The following is a 21020-nucleotide window of genomic DNA, read 5'->3' on the forward strand; positions in this document are numbered from 1 at the left end:
AGACCCCGTTTGTCACATACCCTTCAGAGAACTCTCACTTCTTAGATTAGCCCAACTTCATTCCCAGGACCTTCCTACTGTTGCATTTCAAATGCTACTATGTCGCTTTAACTTAAAGGTATAGTTCCACAGTCAAAAGATCTCTGTGAAGATTTGACTCCTTACATGCAACACGCTTCTTTCTCGATCTCTTTTGACCTACCAAAGCAGGGCCCTCAGCTGTGCAGGGCAGCTGTGTAAATAAATGGGATTTTGTGCTATGCCAAGCGATGGTCGCGGTACCGGGATTACAGCCCCCTCAGCTCCATCCTTCTCACAATCACCTATTCTTTCAGGTATTCTTTTCAGGCTGCTATAAACCCCTTAAAATTTAGATGGAGGCAGGTTACAAACACACATCACAAGCAGCTAATCTGAATTTGTTAAGACAGTGATAAACACAAGAAGCAGCTCTAATATATTTCATTTATATAAAAATAAACACAGGTATTGTTTTAAGTAATGCTTTGATTTTTTTCAAGGCTTTTTGAAGTTTGTTTTTCCTGGTCTACTACATAGTTCTCTTTTCCCCTACACAAACACAAAAGAACTGCAGAACAGTTTTTGGAGACAAGACTATTTAAATCCTTAGAATTAAGAAGCCACAATTTAACATTTACCAAGTTATTTTTTTGTAATCATACACAAAATTTATATTCAAACTTTGCTGGACAGTTGTTTTTCCCTACATTGTCTTTGATTTTTTTCTTTCCTCACTGTCATTATGCTCTGAGACTAAATATGACAGACGTGAATACTAACAAGGGACACAGAAGATGGTCTAAAATAGGTCTGTCAGCCACTATATCAGCTTATCAATACCTGCCATAACATGCATTTCAAAAAGAGCATTGAAAGAAAAGCTGGAGGACAAGAACCTAGGGTTTGACTATAGATTTTTCTTTACCTTCACTTTTTATGAACTGACAAGCAACACAGACATAGTATTTAAAAAACATGTATCTTCATTTCTGATAGTTTCAACATATCTCCTGCACACCACCTGCCAAAAAGTAAAAAAAATAAAATCTATACATGTAAATCTCATCATTCCATCCAAGCTAATCTTATCAAACAGACAAATAATCAGAGTCATTGCCACAGATCCAGTACCCCTGCCCTGACAAATTCCCACACAACAGCACACAATCCTTTAAAGAAACAAACAAAAATGTGTTCTAAGAGATTCCAGTGGCTAAAAATGGATTTATTTCTCAAAGGAAAAATTGCTTGTTTGAGCTGGACCCTAGTGATGCAAAGAGCAGATCTGACCTGGCGATATTTGGTGTTCTCTTTATCTCCCTTTTAGATGATGATGAGCATGAATGGATCATTCGGACCTGCTGGAAAGCTTGGGATGAAACAATTGAACATAAACCAAAAGCATTAAAAGTTTTTACTAGACGATAATATTTCAAAGCAAGTAATCTGATTCACAATAAATCTAATTTGTCCTCGTGGATTTGTCTCACCCTTTCCCTCTACAGGAATATAATCTTTTTGTCATCTCTGTCAGCACAAACAAAAATGGAAATAATCATTTAATCAGTCATGCTGAGAAAAAGCCATGGAAAAAAAGCTGACTGTACTCACAATAATATTCCTGAGAGGTGTGTAGTGTAGTATATATAAATGTTATTAAGCCTGAAAACAATTTGTTAAAAAGAGTGCCTCAGATTCAGTGTTGAAGTCATTCAAATCCATCTTAATCAACATTATTTTCCCAGATTTTAGTTAGCTGTCCTGGTGAATTCCTTTCCTCTCTTTTTGCTCAGTACTTTGATATTGATTGATCATTGTAATAATGTACACCAGAGGTATTCTTTAATGACTGGTTTGCTAACTAGGAAATTATATCCATTTACTACGAACATTTGTTGAACTCTCCTGAAGCCAGAGTTTAACAAAATAATAAAAGAGGAAAACTGGGTGGGTTGCTGCTTGATTAGTAAGCCAGAAAGTATTTAAAAATAAAATAAAATGGAATTACATCATTTTCTGGATGTAAGTGCCAGCACTTCTACTTGCATTAACTTTATTTATTACACAAATAAGACATTTACAAAGCACAACATTAAAAGTATGTAACAAAACAGACATTGGTTTTACAAAAAAGTGCTTACAATTTAGTTTTACTTTTTTAAAATAAATATTAGTCTTGACTGTCCACTCATTCAGAGAATTTTTTTTTAACCATTGTAGCCAAGACATGCAGAATTGCAACATGCTACAACAAAATGATTGGTGGATGAAATAAAACTCATGTGTCTATAGTTGGCATCCTACAGATATATCACTGATAGTAGTGCAGGATTGGTTCCCACTCCCCTGTCCCAACTAGTAAGTTGTGTAAGCACCTTTAGCTCGGACATTGGGGTTCACCAGCATGAGCCAAAAAAAAAGAAAAAAAAGAATTGGTAATAAAACTGTAAACCATTCCACATTCAGACCCTAGCCATATTTAGTTACTTTAATAAACTTGAGTGAAAAGCATTTCACTGACTATCTTCATTGGGTTTTGTCTGCAAAAGGTTTTGTAAAAAGCAACTGGAAAAGTTTAGTACATGGAGTCTGCATTGCTGCACCAGAACCCATTTGGCAATTACTGAATAAACTAAGAAAATCAGAATTATTTTTATTTTATTTTTTTTCAATCTACAGACAGGAGATGAATGCAAATGACCTGAGATAAGGTTTGGTTCAGTGGCAACAGTCAGTGTGAAATATGTTGTGAAACAATGTATTGAATAAATTAGAGGATTTCTTACATTCTTGGTACAGTTGAGTATTTTCCATACACATAATTAGCTCTAAAACTGCACAAGCTGAATTGCTTCCAGTTTTTGCAAACAATTTGGGCTTAATATAAACAGAGCGTGATTTCTGAATTAGCAAAGCCGCTCCTGGCTACTTATGGGGGAGAATGCCCTGGAGCACGGTCTGTGCGGGGCACTTTGCCCCACAGGTAGTGGTGAGTCCGCTGCAGAGAAGCACCTACACTCCCTCGGCCTCTGCTTTGCACTTGGTCCTGCCAGCGGTTTCAGGTACAAAAACTTTGATATCCAGTAAATTTCACAAGTGGGGTGGTTTTGATCAGTAACTAAGTTGATATTTAGCAGATACATATTTAAGAGTTTCCCTTTCATTGCACTGCCGAGACAGAAGAGAAATGCATCAAACCATTTTCTCCCTCAACAAAACAGTTGTGGAAATCTCAAGTACTGTGAGATGTCAGGTTAAGTTACAGCCTGAAGTCTCTCCTTCAGTCTTAAATGAAATAACTACCCATTTGTTTATGGCACTAATTCCACAACTAAATGATCGTTAGGATGCGCGAGCACAAACGGAGAAGTCAGGCTCCGGTGACCCTGCTGACCACCACCAGCATCTAAAGGCTGTTGCACGCAGACACAGCGATCCACCTCAACCTTGCGATTACCAACACTCCACCAACGGCCAACAAAGGGAACGCCCGTCCTTCACTCATTGCTATGGAAAGGACAAAAGTGACTGCAAGGGGTGCAACCGGTGATGTCCCCTCCCCAAGGGGACACCTCTGCAGCGGTGGTTCCAGTCAGGTCAGGCCTTGTCACTGGCTACACACTGGAAATGGTTATTTGCACGCCAGGAGGCAACAATAATACTTTGCAGACTTAGTTTCCTCTCTCCTTTCAGATGTTATTTTAAATTGGGGATAGAGCTGCTAGCTGCTGGCTGCCATTAGACAGAACACTGGCCTAACTGTCCAAGGAATTACCATCACACTCTCTCTCTGAATATTTTTTTTTCATGTATATATATACACACACACACACAGAGGTATGTGTGTGTGTACATATTTGTTCCAACAAATATCAATGCATGCTTGTACTCAGTTACTTCTCAAAGCAAGAGATTTTGGTGGCCACCTCAGCAGACATGCACATCTCCTTCGGCCGTTCCCTGGGCGGTCGGAGCGGCGAGCCTCCAGCCTCGCAGTTAGCTGGAGCTGCGTGGCCAGCCAGCAGTGTCACACGGAGCTCGGGGGCACAGGCAGGGGAAGGCTTGCTGCGCGTGCGATACGGACTGGCCAAACCCATGGGATGACTGCCCACCCGGCCGATGTTGGAGATTGATCCAGGATCTCCCAGAAAGAAAAATACATGTATCTACAGTTTGAATTAAAAACAAGTTATGCAATGGATGGATTCCTGTCTTCCATTCCTCAGGCACAGTTCAGTCACACTATGCACTAACTGTGGCTCATAGTAGGCTTTCACATTCTTGGAAACGTGGCCTCACAGACACTTAGCAGCAAGACAAACCCATGTGCTTGCATGGAGAGAGGTTTCGTTACAGACCTGCTCTTGGCTTGGTGCAAACTGAGAAGGGCTGGCAAAGGTTACTTGTTTACTTTTTGTTGTTACCGTCAATGAAGGATTATTTCAGAGTTTTTTTCCTGATTTGGGGCCAGGCTGCTGAGCACTTCCTTTGCTGTTGCAAGAGCCCTGTGGTGCCTGCCCCACTGGCAGCAGTCCGCCTGGGCTGTGCCTTTGTCCGAGGACTTGGCAGGAGCAGCAGCCATACTCCAGCAAGGGAGAACAGCAGGAGGGCAGAGGGAATCAGAGCGATGCTGCCAGGTAAAGGAATGTGCCATCACCTTGCTGTCCACTCAGCTAGCCACTGCTCCTGCTGGCCTTGCTGTGGTTTTCACCTTTTTAAGTGGTCTCCAGTTTCTACCCCACTGTTTCCACTGACTGAATTTGGGTCCACAACAGGGCAGAACATTTCTATACCTTTACAGCCAGCTTCCATTGAGGATTTCCCAGTCCCAGAGTATGGAGTCTCTGAGAGTTTTGTGTAGGTACATTCTGAAATCACCCATTTGTGATGCGATATGACTTCAAGGAAATAAAAGTAGCTTGTTAATAAAGAACAAGAGTAAAAAAATAAAAAAGATTTGGCAGGTGGCTGTGAGAGGAGAGAGACGCAGTGTTCTAAGAACAAGTCAGCAATCAGAAACTTCAGGGTGCTAAACCTGGCTCTGCCACCAACCCCCACGGTTCCTCTCAGTTTAGGACATCTCAGTTTCCCCTCCTATAAAACGGGGGGAAAAACACTAAGGTTCACTTACCTTAGAGTGATCAAACGACATGTGATTCTAAAGCACTTTGAGGAGGAAGAAAAACTGCCTATTTCCAGCTGGCATCGTGTTTTCCACTTAGTGGAGTCTCAGCTACCCGCGAGTTTGGCTCAGGAAGGTCTGTGTATATATCAAGTTGCTGAGCCAAAAAGCCCATTTCAGATTTCACACATGCAAGTGGAAATAAGGAGGGATGTCCGGGAACCGACAGTGCTTCACTGGTGCAAAAAGAGAATCAGGCCAAACCACGTGAATTCCTCCTTTCTTTACGTTCACCGAGGTGATCATCGACCCCCCCCCCCAAGACTCAGCATGTTCTGGTTTGCTCATATTCCCATGGGTTTGAGAGCAAGATTTGCAAGCACAGTAGAGTCATTAATTTTGACTGTGTCTGGCATTGCCTTGGAGATACTCATGGTCATTCTACAAGTCCACAAGAAACAAGTGAAAAATGTAACTCTGCACTCAACACACACATACACAGAGTGTTGCTGGAGAAATAATAGTGGATGATAGATGCTGGTCAATGAAAATAACTGAGAATGCTGGATCTGAGTTTCTCCTGCATGAGTGATAACAGTTGCCTTGGGCTGGACGCTGTGTTTCAGCGGCTGAGGGGCAGTGGTGCTGGTAGCGCCATGGGCAGATGAGGAAGAGTTCGCGCCGTCAGTACTGAAAGAGGATGACCTAGTGGGAAAAACGTGAATCGAGCGTTAGCTGCTTTCAGAGACAGACAGCCCTCACAATGGACATGTGTTTTCTGCCCCGCTATGGCAGCCGCTTCCCTGCAGGAAATCCCTCTTCAGAACCACTGCCTGCCCAGGAGCCACCAGCCCTGCCCATGGCACAGAGCCGGCGGGGGACGGCACACGCCACAGCCGCGGAGCCCAGGAGGGAGGTAACGGGACCATTGCAGCACACAGCCTGGGAGAGGTCCCTCAGGCACACCATTAGCTGAGAAACTGTATTGTACCAGGCAATGCACCGAGACCGGCGTTTAATGTATTTGTTCTGTGACATGGCAGCTACCAAGACAGATGAAGGTCATTACCAAGTCTTGACTCTATCCCCCTCATTCGCTGATCAGCACAGGCTTCCCTCCAGCCGCTGCACCTCGCTGCCCTGCACACAGAACATCTGTCCTTGCCATGGTCGGGGGAGCACCTGCTGAGTGGGTCACAACACTGTTCACCCCAGCCGCTGTGCTGGGTGCCCCAAAAGGAGCAAGGGGTGCCCCACGTGTGGAGCGGAACAGGGACTTTGCATTTACATGTGTTTTCCCAGGATCTCAGCTATCTCTGCTTTTAAAAAATTTTGGATGTTGAAAAAGCAGCTGCTTCAGGTTTCAGGAATTCAACATGCAGGTGACTGTTTGAAAAAGGAGCTGGCTGGGGGGTGTAGCGCTGTGTCCTGAGAACTCAGTTCTGCAACAGCTGCAGGCAAGTAACTGCATTTAAATCACAGGAGCTACTTGCTGCAGTGAAGTTTCTCTGAATGACAGCACCGGGACCGTATAATATTTTCTGAACACTCTCCAGCTTGCTAAATGGTAGCATTTAGACTAAAAAAGTCACTTTGCTGTGCCCCTGCTTGTGCTTATCGAAACAGAACCCAATAAGCTACCATTGCTGCATGGAATAGAGTGAGACTGGAAAAGAGAGATGCTGAGAACTTCTAACAGTAAAGACAAAAGCTAAAACCAGTTCAGGTTGCCAAAGGCTCAGTGTTTCCTCAAAATGAAGTCACTTAAATCGGGATCTTAAATTAAATCTTATAAGCCGGAAGTCTTGCCCCCAAATAAGCTGTGAGTTAGAACAGACAGATGCTTTAAGCACTGAACAGAAAAACACCAACATACAACACTGTTTCCTGGCCAGACATTGTGAAATAACATTCCCACTTCAGATACTGTAACAGCCACTTGTTATTTTTTTAAGCAATACTGGAATCCCCAAGAAATGAATCTTTCTTACTAACTCATGGAAAACTGGGAAGTTAGCCCATGCTAGAGGTGCCCCCTGCTCCACTGTTAACAGCCCGTGGCTGTAACACTGACCACGCGTGCAGGTGGCTGGGGAGCGGAGCAGGACGGAGCTCACTGCACACAGTGAGGAGAGACCACAGAGAGTTCGGGCAGGAGGATGTCAAAAGCCTTCAGCGAATGCAGGCACAGCATCCCAGCACATCACAACAACGAGGGGTATTTAGTGAAGAACAAAGTGATGCCATTTTGACCAATACTTGCTACGGCAATCTAGGGCCACCAAAATTAAGAAAAGACACATGAGTGGGTGGCAGCTGCCGGAGATCATGGAGGAGCAGTGATGCTGACAAGAGACAGCAGTGGCAATGACGTTACACAAAAATCTTTGCTAAAGTTGAGGTTTGGCCCCGAAGCCTGAAACAGGGACTACAATTACCTTCTCACCCCTATTAGATAGTGGTCCTTCCATGTCTGCTTTGAGGTGCACTGGTGGAGCAGTGTAGGGAAGTCTACAGTGCACTTGTCCACACTGTACCTGACCTGTGGATGAGAAGAGGCTTCAGCCTCTGTTACTACAAACAACACACGCCCTCCAGTCGGCACGGTCAGGCTTCCACCAGGGAGCAGCTGGGGACACACGAGGAAGAAGAGATGCCCAGTGGATCAGGCAGAGGCACAGCAGGAGCCACATTTTACCACAGCCCGTGTGGGCGAGGGAGGGGAGAAACCTCACAAGAGTCACGGAGCCAAAACCTCCATCCAGGCATGACCAAAGCTGCCCACCACTTGCAAATGATTCACCCATACTTGCAACCATCAGAGAAAGCAACTCTGATCTTCTGAGCAGCAAGGAGACCACTTGACCACCGAGCTTACCAGGGCACATTCACCCCTCTTCTCCACAACAAAGAAAACACAAGGCGGGCCAAGGACCAGTCAGGTAAAACCTGGGCACTGACTTCCCTGGGGATGAGGCATGGAGGGAGAGCCTGCAGAAGCCCCCTCCCCCCTCATTCCCTCATCTGGGGCTTTCTTGTAAATGGCCCTTCGGAAAATCCCAAAGACAACGTCCATCAGACCACAAGGAGGAAGAGGAGCAGCAACATGTGCACCAGTCATGCGCTCACAGTACAGGGGCATTATTGACAGCACTCTGTGCTACCGCCTGCTCTGGGGGAGCACCCCGTGCCCTGCCATCCCCAAGCACCCCACGCCCTGCCGTCCCTGAGCACCCCGCCACACTCCTGTCCCCGAGCACCGCGCCGTCCCCAAGCACCCCGCTTCCCTGCCGCCCCCGAGCACCCCACCGCCAGAGCCCTGCGAGCCAGCACTTACTCTCTATGTATCCGTGCAGCGTCACCATCCGGGCCCGCTCTGGGCTGCTGAAGGGCGAGTAGTGAATGTCATCAGAGAGCGAGGAAGGGATGCGGGATGGGGGGGCTCCCGAGGGTGGCACTGTGTGCTGGGGGGTGTGTTTTTTATGGCGGGCTCTGCAGTTTTGAAACCAAACCTGAAACAAAAGCAGCAAACCCTGTGTCAATGGAGAGATGATTGGATTGATGTGAGGTCCTTCATCAAGACCCTATGACGGGTGTTTCTTCCAAGTATTTAAAAAAAGGGAATCAAATTTAGAAATCTGCATGCTGAAATACCTCACCAGCATTCCATCAGCTTGCACAGCTTTGTTTCGCACTCACTAGAGCAAGAGTTTGGTCTCAAGACAGTACATTCATCAGGGTGCCTGAAGTGGCATCTCTGCTATTGATTTGTCTTGGTCAAAACCAACACTGTTCTTTATAAAAGGAAATAAAACTACCAAGCTTGTTGCAGGAGTCACTGAATGAAACACCCTGACTAGGTCATGCAGAAACTTACATTAATGGTCATGCAGAGACTTACATTAATGGTCACACTATTTCCTTCCACACTAGAATAGTTTTAATGACAAGCTGCTCCCTGACCTTGAAGGGCTGTGAAAGCCCTGGGTAACAGCACCATACCAGCCTGGCAGAGACACCCCCGTACCCGAGCTTTGGCTGAGTTCATCCACCCCTGCACACGCAAAGCTTTGTCCCTGCCCGGCTTTTACTGCAAACAATGGGAGCACCTTTCAACGTCTTATTCGGATTTTAACCTTCCACCCCAGCTAGCCTGGCCTAAAAGCATGGCTGAGGTCAGCTGGGAAATGCATGAGCATTGGCAAGGTGAGAGACAAGGGGAGACAATACCAAGTAAAAGCTCAGAGTAGGAGAAGATGGGACTTTAGAGATGATGAAAACAATATTGCTTTAATCACTTGTGGTTTATTGTATTCAAAAACCACATTAGCAGAACATTAAAGCTAAGAAATGAGGGTACTGTGGTGGGATACAGCCCTAGTCCATATAAGTGGCAGGTATGAGCCCTCTGACCATACGTCACTGCTTTAATTCAAGGAATAGTTAGGGGATTACATCCCGAGTTAAAACGTGCATGGAAAAGGGGTTTTTTTATGCTAATGTGATGATTTCTTTCTTATGCTTTAATTTCTGAGAGATAACTGGGAGTAAAATCTTCCTCAAGGCTCAGCGAAGATCAGCTTTCTGAGGCTGAGCACGCTGGACAGTCATAAGCATTTGACAAATCGTTTCCTGTTCAAAGTGCCTTTAAAAAATATCCACATAAAAAATAGCCCAGCGTGCAGACTGCTCGATCTTTAGCTAAATGAAGAATCTCAATAACTGAGACTTGAGCCAGATTTTCACACATGAAATTTAAATGTGTCGTTGGCAAAACAATCCTGGATGAAAGCTCCAAATTTATTTTAATCACTGGTGTTTTTATTACATGCAGAAAGTATGTCAGCAGAACATTAAAGTGAAGAGTATAAAAGTCACCGAGGGGTAGAGCTGGGCTGCCTACAGGGATGGCGAGCTGGGGGCTGCGGTGGGAGCATTTCTCTCAGTCCCGACAGCCCCACTTTCTCTCCCCTCCCAAACAGCACAAGCATGGGGACTTCCCTGCCACTGCATCCCCTGGGGCTGCAAAAATACCCTTTTTCTTTAAACTTCTTGATCCCAGCACTTCCCGAAGCAAGCCAGCTGTGCCTGACCCCAGTGGGGACGGCTGCCAACTGCCAGGGAAGCGCTTTTGCTGCCGTGCCTGCTGTCAGGCCCGTGCACTAACAGTGGCTTTCCCGCTCAGTGATTTATTGGGACAGGCTGGGGCTGAATGGTTGGGTTTTTTCATTGCATCGTAAGAGGAAAAAACAAATAGAAAAGCCACAAGCAAGACAGAGGAAGGACAGTGCAGGCATTGCTATGGGAGCCAGTGAAGCTGACACGCTTGTGAGGCAGCACAAAGCTGCTGGATGCTGCAAGTCCCGGAATCAACGTATGGGAGCAAAGGGCTATGGGGATGTGAGTCCTGTTTGGTACCAGCGTTTTGGTGCACCCCCTCTACCCCTTCCTCTGCCCTGCCTGGGGCTGCTCAGCCAATGGTGCTCGCACCCTGCCCATCCCTGCCTGCACCCTGCCCATCCCTGCCCGCACCTGAATGACTCTCCGGCTCAGCCCCGTCATGTCCGCCAGCTTCTGAAGCGTTTGTGCATCGGGGTTGTTGTCCTGAGCAAACTGTGCCTGCATGACCTGGCAGGGAGAGGAGAGAGCGGGTCAGGATGAGGCCAGGGAGCTGCAGCCCCTCCAGCCCCCCTGGCCCAGCCCCACTACCTGCAGCTGCTCGGCGGTGAAGGAGGTGCGGGCCCTCTTGGCTGGCTTCGGCTGGCTGTCCTGCTCTGAGGGCACAGCCCCCTCCAGCGTGATCCCATTGCCTACGAGAGAGAAGCCCCATGCACCACAGGTCACAGACCCCCTGCCCGCCGCCCCTGCGTGCAACGGGGACAACACGCCTGGCATCGCAGCATGGGGCACCCACAGCATCCCTTGCTGCCAGCAGCAGCAGAAAGAGTAGAGCCAGTGCCACCACCCAGGACCCGCCCTGGGCTGCTGAGCCCCTCCACACACTGGGGAGGAGACACTGCTGACCCTGATGAATTCACTGTTGAATTAAGAAAAATGCAGCAAATTGGTGGAAGCTGTGGGAAACGAGGGACGGCAGCGGGAAGATGGATGTCAAGGTGGTGCGTGAAGGAAAGCACTGATGTCCTGCTGGCCCTGACTCACAGCCACATCCTCCAGGCAGCTGCTCAGAAGGGGACCCTGTCTCTGCTGCACTCACGGACTTCCATCACTCCTGCCCCATGCTGCTCCCCATGACCCCATCTTCCCCTGCCGGTGCTGCCTCCATCAGTCGTTTCATTTGCTCAGAACATTTCAGTGGGCTCTTTGCTCCTTTCCCCGGCCTCAAATCCTTCCAGCAACCCAACCTCTTCCTTCTCCTGGGTCCCATGCTCTGAGCAGCAACCACACTAAGGGGTACGTGCCAGGGGGACACTGGCCACCCACTTGCCAAGCACAGCATCGGGGCAAGCCTAACCGTTCACACAGCTACGGAGCCTGCCGGGAGGGCAGCCGGAGCCAGGGTCCCTCATTCCTCACTGGGGTCCCTGCTGCAGCCCGTGTTGTGCCCGGCCCTGCTGCTCTCGGCAGTGCGGATGAAGCAGGGATAAGGGATGGATGAGGGAGGATGCCTGAGCGGAGCTGGCGCTCACCCCACTCCCAGGATGCGCCTGCACAACTCGCCGCTCGCTCTGCAAGCTGGACCAGGCTGTGATTGTCTTGGCTTGAGTTGAAGGGCTTTCTCATATAGTTTGACTTGTTCTTTTCGGATGATGAATGGGACTCTGACTTCAGCAACATCTGTTTATTTTTCTTGTATGTAAAACCTCATGTGCAGAAGAAATTGCTGGGTAATTACTGGAGGGGGGGGAGCATGGCCCTCCAACTCTGCAGCAACTGCAGCTCTCCAAAGTGATCCCATCCCCTTCTCAAAACCAGGGAACACGTGAACACAGGTACCCACTCAGGACACTCACCACATGTCCCAGCACTGCCCGACACCGTGGGGCTCAGCCCACACCAACAGGTCCTTACAAGCAGCAGCAAACCCACCGCCCCAGCCCTCAGCTGGGATAACGGCTCTGCGGGACCCCCCTGGCACCAGACCCTGCCGGCCTCACACCAGCCTGTTCCTCCAGGGCACACGGCTTCTCCCCCTCCATCTCCACTCCCCACCGCCTCGCTCGCACCTCCGCAGCGGCTGACCATATGGATCAACATGCTGCGAACCATGGCCCAAGCTGGGACCCTCCCAACCCAACTGGGCACTCTGTTTTCATCCTCTTACTCAAACACTGTAAACAGAAACACATTATTTTCACATCAGGTTGTTAATGGTTTCCACATGCTGCATGGGCCAGGACATGCTGTTTGCCTCCCCATGCCCACCAAGCACTAGCGAGGGGCACAGAGGGCTGGAGCCCTGCTCCCGGCCGGGGGCAATGCCCCAGCACAGCCCCAGCAGGGTCCCAGGAGTGCGAGGTTATGAGAAGGCAGCCCTGGACACTTCCCTCAGTGACTTTGTAGCTGCACAGCATCCCCAGGTACCTTGCCTGGCATAATGCCCATGTGATAAAAGCAAACAGCCTTGCAGCCGCCATGGCCATCACTCCCCACGGGCACAAGCACAGGAGGGAGATGAACCTGGTCTCATCGCATGGGCAGGACGTGGCTGGGCTCCCTCCTGCCCCAGGCACAGCCAGGCTCCTGTGACATCAAGCCCAGGAGGCCTCCTGCTCCCCTGAACCACAGTCGCTGCCATATCAACATATCTCAGGTGCTTCCTAATGCAGGACAGACCCTGGCGCTGCCTGGCTGCCCTGTGCACCACGTTGGACTAACCCCAGCTTGTTCCTCTGAGCATCTCTGGCCGCTGCCACGCAGCAGGATGGGGCTGGGCTCAAGGGGATGGGAGCTGAGGCAGCTCCTTGGTGTCACCGCCTTGACGGGGAAAGCAGCGGCCGATCGGCTGCTCACAGCATGCCGCCATGGGGACAGCATCGTGGCGCAGTCCAGCTGGGAGCAGCACTTCCCCGGGTGGGCAGGGTGGGTGGAAAATGATGGGAAGGTTTTGTCGGATGTCCAGCTTTCCCACCTTCTAGATTCATGACTCACAGCCTCACAATCCCAGCAGCTTCCTCGCACACTGCATGCCGGGCTCTGCAGGACTGGGGGCTTGTCCCGCCATTGCCTGGGGCACTCATGTCTGCCACAGCCACCGGTGCTGCCGGCAGATCGGCCACCCCTGCGCCTTGTGCTCAAGTGCCGCAGGGCCACCCATTACACCCTTTTGGCAGCCACAGGACCAACCCTGGCACCCTGCGATGGGGGTCAGCGCAGGGGACAGGGACAGCCCCACATGGTCCCCGGGGTAAGGCCACAACCATGGCGTTGGGTCTGCGTACCGTTTTCTGCCGCTCGCTTGAGGTTCTCTATCATGGTGTCGTAGTGAATCCGGCACAGCACCTTCTCCTCCACCAAGCCAAACTCCTCGCCGGTGGAGAGCTGCCGCTTGCAGGAGAAGCAGGCGAAGCAGGCGAGGTGGTAGGCGTTGCCCCGCGCTCGCCGCACCCAGTCGCTGGCGTAGATCTGCCTGCCGCAGCGGGCACACTTTGTACCAAATCGGCTGCAGAGGAGAAGAGACAGGGTGAGGGCAGGCAGGGCGAGGGCCAGCATGACACCGAGGGGCAGGCACTGCTGCCGGTCCCATTGCTCGCCCCGTCCAGCCCAAACCCCACAACAGCCACGCAGGGAAGGAGCCGCAGCCAAATGGCCCCGCGCGGGCAGCAGCGTGGGCAGGAGCGGGTGTGACTCGCTGCAGTGCCAGGCATGGCCGAGGGGCTGAAGCGATGCAGCCCGTGAATCAGCTTCCAAGCCCGTGGGCTTTTTATTTAGATAACAGACAGTGTGAGACTCAGATGGAAACTGTGTCAGAGCTGGTTGTCTCACATTGCCATAAATCAAAACATGTGTTTTCTCCTCACACGTACAGGCGCATGCATCTGCTTTTTCCTCCTACGAGGAGGTCTCCTTGCTGCAAGAGGATGATGATCACGCTTAAGTGAGTTACGCTGGAAAGCAGCTCAGCACAACGAGAGGCAGCAAGGGGGCCAGGATCCCCGTGCTGGGCACTAGACTTTTGCTCACACTTCTGAAAAAGCCCATTTCTGCCAGGATGCTACCGGCCGAGGGTGGGCGATTCACAGGGAGCCGCAGATGTGGTCCCTGTGGCCCTGCACCCCTGGGCCACGGCTGCAAGGAGATGCTGCCTGCGCACAGGCAGAGTCAGGCACAGCCTTGGTTATGCTTCTGCATTTTAACATTAATGCTGCTTAAAAATAAATGCAATGAGCAGCAAGCAGCAGAAAGAGCAGCAGGGGAGAAGTGAGCATCTCCCCTGCCACTGCAGAGCTGGTGCTGACTCCGACACAGCCCTGATTGCATGCACTTCCCCATGCACCCCCAGGGCAGCCACTGCTGCCACCAGCACCGCCTCAGGCTCCACGGGTCCCCCCTGGCCCCCCCCCAGCCCCGCACTGCCCGGCAAGCAGAGCTGCTGCCACCCTTGCCCAAGCAGCTCCAGCATCTCCCAGCACAGGCACAAAACACGGAGCAGTGACAGCCACACCGAGCGGCAGAGCCACCGTGCTGCCAGCCCCTCGAGCAGCAGAGCCACCGTGCTGCCAGCCCCTCGGCTTTGGTCAGCCAGAGCAGCCCCTGGCCACTGCAGAGCGGACACGGAGGGGCCCAGGTCAGCCCACCACCGCCAGCACCACCCGACCCCACGCCACAGCCCGCCATGGGTTCAGCGAGATGCAGAGAGACTGTCCTGTGCTGGAATTACTAATTGCAAAACTATTTGGGAGGAAAAGAAAGGTTTAAATTTTTCAGCCTGACCATAGCTGACCAAAAAAAAAAAAAAAAAAAAAAAAAGCTGGTTTAGAACGGACATTTCTGTGCTGAAATTATACAGAGACTTAGCTAAGAGACTTCACTAATTTACTTCAGATGGGAACGTTGTAAACTGACTTTGTGCCAGCTAGTTTATATAAACGCACAAACAAAAGAACTGTATTAATTTTTTATTTAGAAGTAAAGATCATTCCTTTAAATTGAATTACTTTGAACAATGTGCTATGTAAACAGTCGTACTTACTGAACGGTATCAAACGAGGGGCAGGCTTACCAAGCTAATAGCACGTGGTAATCACTGCTCCCCGCTCGAATCACAGCCAGCTGCAGGGAGGGGGGAGCACAGCACAGGGACAGGCACATTCCGGGGCCGAGGGGAAACTGAGGCACAAGGCACCACACAGGAAAGGTCACACATCCCTATCACACCACCAGCTGGGATCTGGGGCAGACACCCAGTTGGGCCCAGACCCACAGCACCCCTAGTATCTCCAGGGGCCAGGTGGGTTCCCCAGGTTGGCAGGGAGCAGGGAAGGGGCTGCAGAAGGCACAGGGGCTGCCAGGGCCATGGCAGCCAGCACAGACAGGGGTGGACATCACTGTCTCCTGTGCAGCCACAGCATGAGCAGCACCCGGAGAGGGACTGAGGCTCAGCAGCCAGAACAGGTACGGGGGCTGCGCAGGGTGCAGCATTAGTGACTGCCGATGCTGCGCCTGCAGCTCTTGCCAGCACCTGCCCCCAGCACCGACCGCAGCGATCAAGTTTTACAAAAAACAGGCTGAGCCAGGGCTGGACACAGACACCCACTGTCACCCAACAGAGACTGTCACTGCAGGGACCACCACCACTGGCAACACGGGAATGGGGAGAGAAATGCCTGCGAGCACACTGCCCTGACCCATCACTCCTGGAAATAACAGCTCAAAACCAAACCAGACTTCAGGTCACTGAGCTTGCAGGTCTGTGAGAGCCCAAAGATCCCCGTCTGCTCGGGGTGGTGGATCACCAGGCAAGGGGCTCCACATGGCTTCTGCCACCTGCCTGGTGGGGATGGGGATGGGGCTGCACTGCAGCAGGAGCCAGAGCCGGAGACATCACCAAGCCCAGCACTACAGCACAGGCCGAGGCACCACCAACATCTGCCCGAGCCATCAGCTCACACCCCACGCGCGTGGTTTGTGGTCGGGTGAGCAGATGCTGCCGGCACTTCACAACGGTTAACGCTGGGAGATGGAAACTGCCAACAACGTTACCAGGAAAGACTCAACCCAGAGAGACTCATCCCGCCTCCCCCAGGGGCGGCCACAACATCTGGGGTGCGGGAAGAGCAGAGGCAGAGGACACCCTGGTGCATCCTGGCTCTCACATACCCCTCATAGCTGGGTGCTGCAGCTCCCCGAGCCCTGTTGTCTGTCCCTGCCTGCAGGGGACAGGGCAGGGGCCACCCAGCACCCAGGGCCACCCACAGCTCCAAATATCCCTGGGCCCACTCCATAGGAAGCCCCTAACACAGCCCCCAGAGGCAGCTGCAGCTTCCAGACATCGCTCCAAATCACAGCAGCCCGGCCATGGGTTGCCTCAGTGAGTCTGTCTCCATGCCGAACCACAGCAGTGCTCGCACAGGAGCATCATCCCAGCGGGGCATGACAGCGAGGAGCGACGGAGGCCACCTGGGCCACAGCCAGGCTGCAGGCGTTGGCCCACCCGCGGCACAGCTTTTTTGCTGTCCTGGCCCCCAGGGACACATGCTGGAGCCAACAAGCCCACGGTTGCATGCCCAAGGGCTACTGAGGAGGCGGGGAGCCGTGGGACACCGCGGGAATCACACGGGACCTCCCTACAACCAGAGCCATGGGAGCTTGGCTGTGAGCAGCCCTCGCATCACCCGAGAACACAATGTTCTGCTCAATGACCTCCAATTTTAATTTGGTTCTCCTCGAAGTGCTGGAGCCCTGGACGCCAAACGCAATTATTTGACAAGACACAGGAAACAGCAGCATTTGCTTAAAAACGCACACGAGGCAGCCCCTGGTGCCAGCAGGGAGGGAAGGGTCGGGCAGGGCAGGCCTGGACGCGCTCGCCATGGGCAGCGGTGCCCGACAGCCGCCGAGCAGCGCCCCTGGGTGTCCCTCCGACAGCCCCCAGCTCCAGCTCCCGGGAACCGGCGCTGGTGCCACAAAAGCTGCCGTTGGCGGCGCGCATCCCGCCGCCCCTGCCCGCCGGCCTCGGCTCTGAAGACCCGCACGGGTTAGAATGGGTTCCCTGCTTTGCTTTAAAAAAAAAATACAAAACCGCACACACTTCATCCGCAGCAAATAATAAATCCCCCAAAAGCCATTTCAAGAGTCAGGTTTGTCCTTTGCCAAGCGCCGGGTCCCGGCAGTCCCGGACTCGCGGCGGGCTGGGATGCTCACAGAGGCCGGGATCGGGCGAGCAACCCCCGAGCCGGGTTTACCGGGGGGCGTCTGCCCCGGCCCCGGCGGGCGGCTCCCGGCTGCGGAGCGGCCCCGGCGGCGGCGGCGGCTGCTCAACCGAGCGAGCTCAACCGGGCGGGCTCCGCCGGGGCCGCGCTCGGCGGACCTGGGGGCTGCGAGAGGAGCGGTACCCGCCGGTACCGAGCGCTGCCGCTCCCGCCGCACAGCGTTTCACAAAAAAAAAAAAAACAAAAACCAACCACAAAACCAAAAAACCCAATCAAACCAAACCAAACCCAAGAAACCCCTCACCCCCAAATCCCCATTTCTTTGTGCAAAAGGTAAGTGCGAAGCGCAGCCGGGGAGCCACCCAGCCCCCCGAACCGGCCGCCCCGGGACCGGGACGGTCCTGCGGCGCCCGCAGCGATTTTCGTTGTGGTTTTGCTGCGGCCCCGCCGGTGCCCGAGGGCAGAGACCCCGCACCGGCAGCCGGGGACGGGGCTGCGGGGGGGCGCTAAGCAGGTTGGGGTTTCACAGCTGTTATTCGCTGGGTTTGCTCGAAGGCAATTTAAAGACCCGGTCGCTGCTTTAAAACCGCCTTTAGAAAGTGCCGCTCTTAAAAAAAAAAACAAAAACAAAAACAAAACCCAAACAGAAAAAAACGACCAAACCCCGCAAAATCACCAGCATTAACGGCGTCGGAACGATTATTAGTTAACGAAAAAGCTAATAGTACTCGGAAGCAGCACAACGGCACGGCGGACCTCCCGAAACCTTTCTGCTGAGAGCGGAGGCGATTTTGGTGAAATCACAAAAAATAAAGCAGTTTTAAAAATAATCACAACGCCTATAACAACGGTCACAGCGGTGGTGCGGGCGAGGAGCGCGGCGGCCCCTCGGGCTCAGCATCCCCCGCCGGCAGCCCGGGGGCTGACAGCCGGTACCCGAGCGTTTGCAGACCCTCTCGATAAAAACCACCGGAGGAACGGGGAAGGCGTTTTGCCCCGAGTACGCCTTGCCCGCCGCACCTCTGGCCGCGAAGGCCCCCCTACTCGCTCCGCCGCGGCGGGGGGATGCTGCCGAGCCCCCCGCGCCCCCCGCCGGGGTCCTTCTCACCTCCTGCCCGGAACCCCCCTTCCCCCCGAGGCAAACAATATTGCCCACCGCAGCGGGATGGGGAAAGTCAGAGCGAGGGGCTCTGGTGTTCAGTTAAATCCCGGTGAAGAGCTCGGGATCCTCCATCCCCTCCCGCCGCTTATTCGGAGAAAATTCGTGGTTTAAGGTTTATAACCAAAACCCCGTAGCAGCCAGTGCAGCCCCCCGCTCCCCGGGGCATGCGGGTCCCGGCCGAACGCACCAGCACCCGGCGAGCCCTGGCCCGGCCGCAGGAGCTCGCGCTGCCGATAATTTGTTTCGGTTCTTTGCCGCACGCCCCGCACGGCCGCTTCGGCACCGCAGGGCAGGCGGCGACTCACGGAGCCCCCCGACCCCGCAGACCGCCCGGGGCGCGCCTGCCCTCGGGGCCGGAGCCGCGGCGGTGCCGCCCGGGCAGCGTTTCCCCAGGCGAGGGGGCCAGTCCCCGCCATGCCGAGGGGCTCGGCCCGACCCGCCCGGCCCCGGCTGGGGGCACCGGCACCCCGGCAACGAGGAGGGGGGGGGGGGGGCAGAAACCCCTCCGGGAGAGGCTGCGGCTGCACCCCGGCGCCCCGAGGGGACGCCCCTCCGCCGGGCTGCTCCGGGGAGCCCGGCCGCTTTTTCAAGCCTTTTCCCCGGCAGCGCCGGAGCGGAACCGACCCCTCGGCAGCCGGCGAGGACGCTGAGCCCCCCCGGAGCCGGGGATTGGGCGCGGAGCTGCCCCCAGCCCGTGTCCCCTACCTGAAGTAGTCCATCTTGCAGAAGATCTCCTTGTTCTTGATGTAGCAGCTGTGCTGCTGCCTCAGCGAGGTGCGGCACACGGAGCACTCCAGGCAGCGGACGTGCCAGATGAGGTTGTTCACCTGCGGCAGAGAAGGGGGCTGAGACCCGGGACCCCCCGGGGCCACCCGGCACCCCCCGCAGCCCCCCGCCGCCGCTCACCTTGAGCAGGTACCGGTCGAGGATCTCCAGCCCGCAGCTGGAGCAGACGTTCTTGCCGGCCGACGGCGTGGAGGAGGAGGAGGATGGCGGGGAGCAGACGGACGGCGTGGAGGGCGTGCTGGGTGCCGAGCGGGCGTCCTCCTTTTCCAGGGCACCGGGCAGCGGCTCCCCGTCGGGCTGCGACTGCGGGTAGAGCCGCCGCGGGGCCGTCAGCCGGGGCCCCGCCGTCCCCCGCAGCCCCGGCCCGGAGCGTCCCGACGGATCCCCGCGGCCGCCGGTGTCCCCGGCCCGGAGCGTCCCCGCAGCCACCGGCACGGAACGTCCCGGCGGGTCCCCGCAGCCACCGGCGTCCCCGGCCCGGAGCATCCCGGCTGGTCCCCGCAGGCACCGGCGTCCCCGGTCCCGCAGGTCCCGCGGGTCCCGCAAACCCCTCCCCGGAATGTCTCGGCGGGTCCCCGCAGCCACCGGCGTCCCCGGCCCGGAGCGTCCCTGCAGCCTCCGGCCCGGAGCGCTCTAACGGAACCCCGGCGTCCCCGGCCCGGCGGGTCCCCGCAGCCCCCGGCCCCGCTTACCATGGCGCGGGCGTGCGGGTCGAGGCAGCGGGCGCTCCCCTTGGGCAGCGGCTCCGGCGGCATCACCTTGCGGGAGAGAGCGGGAGAGGGAGGCTGCGGCTCCATGCGCCGGGTGAGCGCCGGGCACCCTATATAAACCGCCTCAAAACAATAAATAAGAACTTTCTAGTGGCCATTTAAATCCTTTGCAACAAAAGCTGCGTCTTTTTAATGAAGCAATTTGAATGTGGATTGAATTCTCTCCCTGCCTGCACTTAACCCGGGCCTCTTGAAGTAATCGCTCGGTTCCCATGCGAGCCAAAGCGCTGAAAAAACCCCACAAACTACCTGCAATTAGAAATTGCCGTAAATGCCCGAGATAAGAGGTACCCAGAGTGTCAATTCCGGCTGTCAATCAGGGAATCCATCAGGCCACCCAAAGAATTGCAAATTTGATTTTTTTAATGGTAGTAATTAAAAATCGAAATTCTTCCCCCTCTCCCTCCACCGAGCACAAAACGCCCCAGAAAACGCCGGGCTGGAAAATCCTCCCCTCGGGCGCGGGGGCAGCCGGCGGCCCCGGCCCCGCGCCCGCCCCGGGGTGCCCGGCCCGACGGCAGCCGCGGCAGCGCTCACCTTGCCCGCCTCGGCGCCGGCCGGGGCGCGGCGGCCCGGGCCCCGGGGCTGCCCGCCCTCATGGCTCCGGTGCATGGGGCGGGCGCGCCCCGCTCCGCCCGCCGCCGCGCTCCGTGCCCGCGGGCGGCGCGTCCCGCGGCCGCGGCAGGAAGGGCGGGGAGCCGCGCCGGCCCCGCTCCCCCGCCGGGGGCGGCCGCGGGCCGGGCAGGAAGCGGCGCCCCCCCGCCGCGCCCCGGGGGCCGCCCGCCCCGCCGGGCCCCGCTACCTGCGGCGGCGGCACCGGCACCGCC

The 21020-nt window shown here is 54.2% G+C and overlaps 2 protein-coding genes across 3 annotated transcripts in view; one reads left to right on the forward strand and one right to left on the reverse strand.

The window, feature by feature from the left end:
* MORN5 (MORN repeat containing 5) overlaps positions 1-4975 on the forward strand; it is a 17839-nt gene extending 12864 nt beyond the window's left edge. Inside the window, exon 5 of the mRNA XM_037400338.1 lies at positions 1349-4975. The gene's annotated coding sequence lies outside the window, so the exon portion shown is untranslated. The remainder of the gene's footprint in view (positions 1-1348) is intronic.
* Positions 2058-20538, reverse strand: LHX6 (LIM homeobox 6). Of its 2 annotated transcripts, XM_037400336.1 has the most exons (9): positions 20116-20538; positions 19544-19726; positions 19343-19464; positions 13546-13766; positions 10853-10953; positions 10676-10771; positions 8481-8655; positions 7582-7685; positions 5729-5848 (listed from the first exon to the last, which is right to left on the reverse strand). In XM_037400336.1, the coding sequence occupies exons 1-9, from the start codon at positions 20218-20220 to the stop codon at positions 5828-5830; spliced, it is 1128 nt and encodes a 375-aa protein (XP_037256233.1). In that variant the 5' UTR covers positions 20221-20538; the 3' UTR covers positions 5729-5827. The 2 variants fall into 2 exon arrangements, with proteins under 2 accessions (XP_037256234.1, XP_037256233.1); XM_037400337.1 differs by lacking the exon at positions 7582-7685 and having other exon boundaries at positions 2058-5848.
* Between the last annotated feature and the right edge of the window lie 482 nt (positions 20539-21020).

This window comes from Falco rusticolus, chromosome 9 (assembly GCF_015220075.1).
Source record: "Falco rusticolus isolate bFalRus1 chromosome 9, bFalRus1.pri, whole genome shotgun sequence".
NCBI classification, from domain to species: Eukaryota; Metazoa; Chordata; class Aves; order Falconiformes; family Falconidae; genus Falco; species Falco rusticolus.